This window comes from Lycorma delicatula, chromosome 2 (assembly GCF_047948215.1).
Source record: "Lycorma delicatula isolate Av1 chromosome 2, ASM4794821v1, whole genome shotgun sequence".
NCBI classification, from domain to species: domain Eukaryota; kingdom Metazoa; phylum Arthropoda; class Insecta; order Hemiptera; family Fulgoridae; genus Lycorma; species Lycorma delicatula.
In genome coordinates this window covers 22,982,359-22,988,358 of record NC_134456.1, presented here as the reverse complement: position 1 = coordinate 22,988,358, position 6,000 = coordinate 22,982,359, and the positions used below count along the sequence as shown (strand labels likewise).

General features: G+C 27.8%; 1 protein-coding gene across 1 annotated transcript in view; it reads right to left on the bottom strand.

Annotated features, from left to right (window-relative positions):
* drongo (Arf GTPase activating protein drongo) overlaps positions 1-6,000 on the bottom strand; it is a 125,764-nt gene that overhangs the window by 43,729 nt on the left and 76,035 nt on the right. Inside the window, exon 5 of the mRNA XM_075358464.1 lies at positions 5,409-5,437. Coding sequence (XP_075214579.1) covers positions 5,409-5,437 — 29 coding nt within the window. The remainder of the gene's footprint in view (positions 1-5,408; positions 5,438-6,000) is intronic.

Genomic DNA, 6,000 nt, shown 5'->3' with positions numbered 1-6,000 from the left:
TATTTATTTAATTACATAATTATAGATATATTTTGTAATGTACCAACTAGGAAACAGGTTTTACAATAAGTAGAAGAAATATGCAATACAATGTATAGAATCATCAAATCAAAATTCTAGATACTTGCCAGCGATTTTCATTTGCAAAACTAAGCTCCAGAATACTAATCTTAAGATAAATTGTTATTTATCTTTAATTTAAAATATATTTTTTTAAAGAAACATTATAAGTTACCTTAAAATGAATATTTTGGAAACAACTATCCAGTTCCTCTTTCAACTGATGGTCTGTCTTTTTGTAGACAATATATCTCAGGATATAAGAAGTATTATTATTTTGACACCAGTAGAAAAATTCCAGCTTGTGATTGAAACAGTTGTATGACCATTACATTAATTTAATGAATAGTTTTCCATTTAAGCATGTAATGTACAATAACTTGTAAATATGGTATTTTAACTATAAAAAATTTGACAATTTAATTCCTAAAACAGGTGCATAGTCTGGTTGGCAGTGTGGTGGTTTGTTGGAATTACATAATAATTAATCATGATTTGTAGATGTTTAATTAATGCATATCTTAACCTCAAGTTGCAGTCAGGACCATTTGTTAATTGGTTATTAAAACGACATAAAGATCTCAAAGGTAAACTGGCATAAAAATGAGTGATCAAAATTTAGAGTATCATGTTAACATCAAATTTTAAGTGAAAATCAAAAAAATTATGTTAAAATTTTGCAACTACTGAAACAAAAATATGGTGTGGATGGTCTCAAAAGTCAAGTATCTTTGAAAGGAAAAAAGATGGGCAAGAAGTTATGAATGAATGCTCTAGAATTGGGCAACCAAAAACAAAAATTTTAAAAAGTAAATGTGAACAGAGTGTGAGATTTGGTATGGTCTAACAGGTAACTAAGTATATGATTAATAGCCGAAGAAAAGATGAAAGAAAAAAACTGACCTGAATTCTACCATGACAAATGGATCATCCATGAAAATGTAATCATCATGACAGTCTCTGGCCAAAAACTGATTACTGAATTAGGTAATCCTACTTATTCACTTATCTTAAACTTCCCTGTATTTTTCAGCTGTTTGAAAATTAAGGATTATGAAAGTGGATGAAGATTGCTGATTTATATTGTATTGCATACAATATAAGAATTCAAGCTTGTTTCAAAAAAACATTTCAAGCTTCTTTTCATTGTATACTTTTTAATGATGAACTCAAGAAAACAAATTGTCAGATCTTGTGTATTGAACTTTGAGCTCAACATTTGTATTCAACACAAAGTCAATGATGATATACTTATCTGTCCTTCAAATTTATAGTGTATAACACAAATATTTTATATTTAGATTGGATAGTTATAAATGCTCTAAAACTTTCAACCATCACTATAATATTATTATACTAAATAGCAATATATAAGAACAAACTGACATCCCATCAACAGAAATGTGGATGAAGAAGGAATTCCTTTTTAGAAGAAATAAAACCAGAGTACTGTAATTTATATTTATCATCTTACAATTCAAGAACCTAATAAATTTACTTAATAAATGGTTCTGTAAAAGGTTAATGTGGAAAAAAGGTAATATGCAAGCATCATATATGAAACAATGGGTCTGCCAGAACAGGAACACAGCTCTCAAAAATCAACAGAAAGGGATCCAATATGGAGCATACTAATACAAAATACATGCAAATATACATCTCACAAAATAGATGTAATACATCAAATTTGTTTTATTTTTTTTAACAACTCATCCAATAAAAAGTTAATAAATATAAACACAATTTGTTAATTGTACTGCTTTGAGTGATGTCAGAGAATATATTTTAAAATACAACAAATATTATCATATAACTACATTTAAAAAACACAAAAATTCTAAATAGCTAATGTGAAGCAGTAACTAAATTAAAAAAAAAAGTTAAATAAAAGCTTAAGTTAGATACATATGTGCAATTAGCAAAAAAAAACAAAAAAAAAAAAAACTGAAAAATAATGTTGAAAAAAGAAACAACAATACAAAAGAAAAAATACTCCTAACAAAATCCACAGACAGACAAGGTCTATGAAGCAAAATCAATTCGTTCAAACGAAAAACTCACGACAACAAAGAGGCTCATAGACTCACTCCATCTGTTGGTTGGAGCGACGTTATATTGAAGTGTTCTCATTGGTATCTCGAAATTCAAAGATGCTGGTAATGAGATATTAGAACTTGTACTTCCCCATGGTTCTGTTGACCCCCCAGACCCTTTAATAAAGCATAACCAACTTGAAAAAAAATATATATATATATATATATACAAAAAAAAGAAGAAAAATGAAGAAACTTATTGCTAACATAACAGCATTTAGAGTTAACAGAACAGCTGTATTTGAAAATAAAGAATAAATGCAAAACTTTATAAGTAATAATAAATAGCAAAAAAATGCATAACTATATAAATATCTTTATTTTACATTAGTTTTAGAATCTCTGTACTTAGACAATTGTGGTCTAAATTCTAATTAGTAATTAACCACAAATCCTTACAATGTACAAAACATAGTTTCACTTCTTATTAAACAATTTAATTCTTCATATTTATGATCAACAGTTACATAAAAAAAAAACTCGTACACAAAGTACTGAATTTCAGTTTACTAATTTTTTAGATTGATTAAACAGAAGTTGAACAGTGCTAAATTCTCTTAACAATTGGGCTAGTACAAGAACACGTTTTGATAATATTATTACACATTTTATTTCCTAAAACTACTTTTACTTCTATAAAACAAATTCTTAAATTAGTTAACACATTAAGATGATGTAAAATTATGCAAATTAAAGAATAAATAAAATTTTATGCTTCTTTATCAAATGAGTTGATATTTCAATGTTCCTCTTTTTGAACTAAAGCAAAGTTCTTTAAAAATATGGATGTTCCAGTAATGATTTAGATGAATTAACATTTTCAGGCATTATTCTTGTGTTCAAACTGATAAAAAGTTTGTTTTTTATACTGAAAAATGTGAGAATGACATTTGTTTCCAGTTTCTGAAACAGGGGTAAATCCTCTATTAGAGAATCATTGATCCTAATAGAGGTTTTGCATTTTTGTTGTTGCTATATGTGATCTCTATTAGATCATTGTAGCAACCAAGAAACAGTAGATTAACTATTGAATCAACTGGATTCACACCTTCACAAGTCTCTCACAGTAGAAAATAAAAAAAATGGCATGGTTTTAAAAATCCACAACATAATTGTAGGCTACCTGATCTATGGCTACATGATAATCCATAATTTTTGTATGTAATAAAATTTTATACAGCAAAAAAACTAAAAAAATAAAAATATTCATTTTATAAACAGTGCAAAAACAATTTTGTTAAAATAATCTGAATTAAAAAAGAAATATCTATCAGCAAATAAATAATTCTATAGAATTAACAATGCATAAAATTTTTTAATTTTATACAACAAGCAATTTTTTTTCAATTACAAAATAAACAGTTTCAACACAGTTCTGCTTTAAATTATCTTCATTACTGGAATATTTTAATACAAGAAACTGAAAGACACAATTTATTACAAACTTCCATTCAAATATTTACATATTTATATACATCAATTAACTTGCTTAGGCCATTATAATAAATAAATAAACATAAAATAACTCACAGTTAAATTTAAGTCAGAAAAAAAGCAACAATGTAAATATTCATAACAGCTTACCTGTTGTTGTTGCTGTTGATAATGATGATGAATTAAATATAGGATTATTATCAAAATTAGCAAAAGATGGTTGTGCAGGCGCTGTGCCGAATTGCGAGTTATTAGAGGAACTAAATGGATCGGTTGTGGCACTGCTAAAATCAGCAGTAAATAGTTGATCAGGAGTGAACACATTGCTATTATTGTGATTTGCATTTTTGTTATTGCTACTCTTAGTACCATTAACAGCAATTATCTGTAATTAAAAAAAAAAATATGTTCAGTTAAGAAAGCTAACAAATAATTAACACATAAAAAGGATTAATTATATTCAACTTCTGATGTCTGCAACTATGGATCAATTTTTAAAATAGTTATATATACCAATGTCTTTTAACAGTAACACCTCAGGAGTCTATTTCAAGATTTTTTCTGCTTCACAGAGTAAACAAAATAAAAATGCACACTCTTTACTTGGGTTTTTAGCTATATTACTTGGAAAACTTTTTAGACTCAATGTTCCATTTTACCACAAGGGTAATCCCTATAGATGTTAAAATTAGTTCATCAGAGTTAGGGAGATTGTTGAATTGTTAACAGATGTATTTAAATTTTCATTTTAAGAGTTTCATTTAGTATAAATAAATCCTGAAATAATAAAATAAAAGGTGAAAGGGCATGCATTTAACTTTTATACTTATTTATTTAAAACCAAATAGAATGTTAAAAAAAATAGTGATTTTGAAAGGTTTTGGAAAAATATACATAAATAAAACATCGAGGTAAACAGCTTTGAATATAAAACACTTACAGTTCTGCCAAAACTAAAATTGTACAGAACTATCTGATTTTTAGACTTTACCATTAACTGAATAAGATAAAACTTTTTATAAGTGGTAAAACTGTCACTGCCATCTTTGCTCAATAGGACTAGAGGAAGAGTCATGAAGAAATTATAATTTTTATAGATATATTTTTATTTAACGAAACATTTCTTATCTATAAATTTAGTAATTGCTGTGTGAAGAAGAATTTGTACAGGGACAAGTCAGTACTCTAGTAAATAAAAAGAAGCCATTAAGAGCACTTACTTTAACATTAATTCTCAAAAATATAGTCAGTACTTCTATTTAGAATCAGAGAATAAGAAAAAAATTATATTAGTCCTCACACAAAGCTTCAGACATTTACTCTTATAATCAAACAAGAGTAGATTTAATAATAATAAATAAATAAATAAATAATGTTTATAAATGAAAAGTAATCACAACTTTCAGCATTTGACAAAAGACTATAACATGAAAATAGTTTGACTAAATGCTAATGTTTGCATATACATCGTATCAATCCCTACTGTGTCATCATTGGAACCAGTATTTCAATTTCCTATGAATCATTACCACTTCTTGTTTGAACTTGTCTGCAGATTAGGGGCAGGTTAAATTTTTCTTATTATAACAGTTCATATGTGTAGAAGAAAATCACCAATATAAGTTTCATTTTTTTCCCACTAAAAATAGTTTAATGCTCAAAAATTAGCCACAAAATTAAAGACTCATGTTTAGCTCCTCTTGCAGGAACCCTCGTCGTGAGGAAGTGGTCCTCTGCCGGTTACGGTTGGGGCATACGAGGATCACACACGAATATCTAATGTCAGGAGGTGACACACCCCTGTGCATACGATGCAACTGCCGCATGACTGTGCACCACATTCTCGTGGACTGTGTATCTTATGCGGCATTGCATCGTCAGTTTTATATACCCAGCAGCATTCGTGATGTCTTGGGCAATGATGGCAGGGTTTTGGAGCGAATGCTTCTCTTTTTGCATAGTGCTGGGTTACTGCAAAGGATTTAATATACTTATATATGATTTTCTATAAGAAGATTTTTTTAGTAATTTTAACCTTTATTTTCGATTTGATTTTTTAGTTTAATTTTACTATCCGGCGTGGGGATTTTTGCACAACCCATCAGAGTTAGGTAAGTTTTTATACTTTCTTTATTTTATTATTTTATCTTTAATGTTTTATCAACTTTGTCTGTGATATTAGTTTTGGGTTTTATTTTGCCTTCTTGGCTTGTTTTAGTAAATTTTTATTATATGATTAATTTACACCTTGTATAGCTTATTATTTCGGAGTTATATTACCCTTTTAATAACAACTATCGGGGGATGATAACGCCCAAGCGTTTTTCGCCTACAAACAACCAAAAACAAAAAAAAACAAAATTAAATTATACTATCTGAAATTTTTGCATGATTTACTTCAGTGATTTTTTTG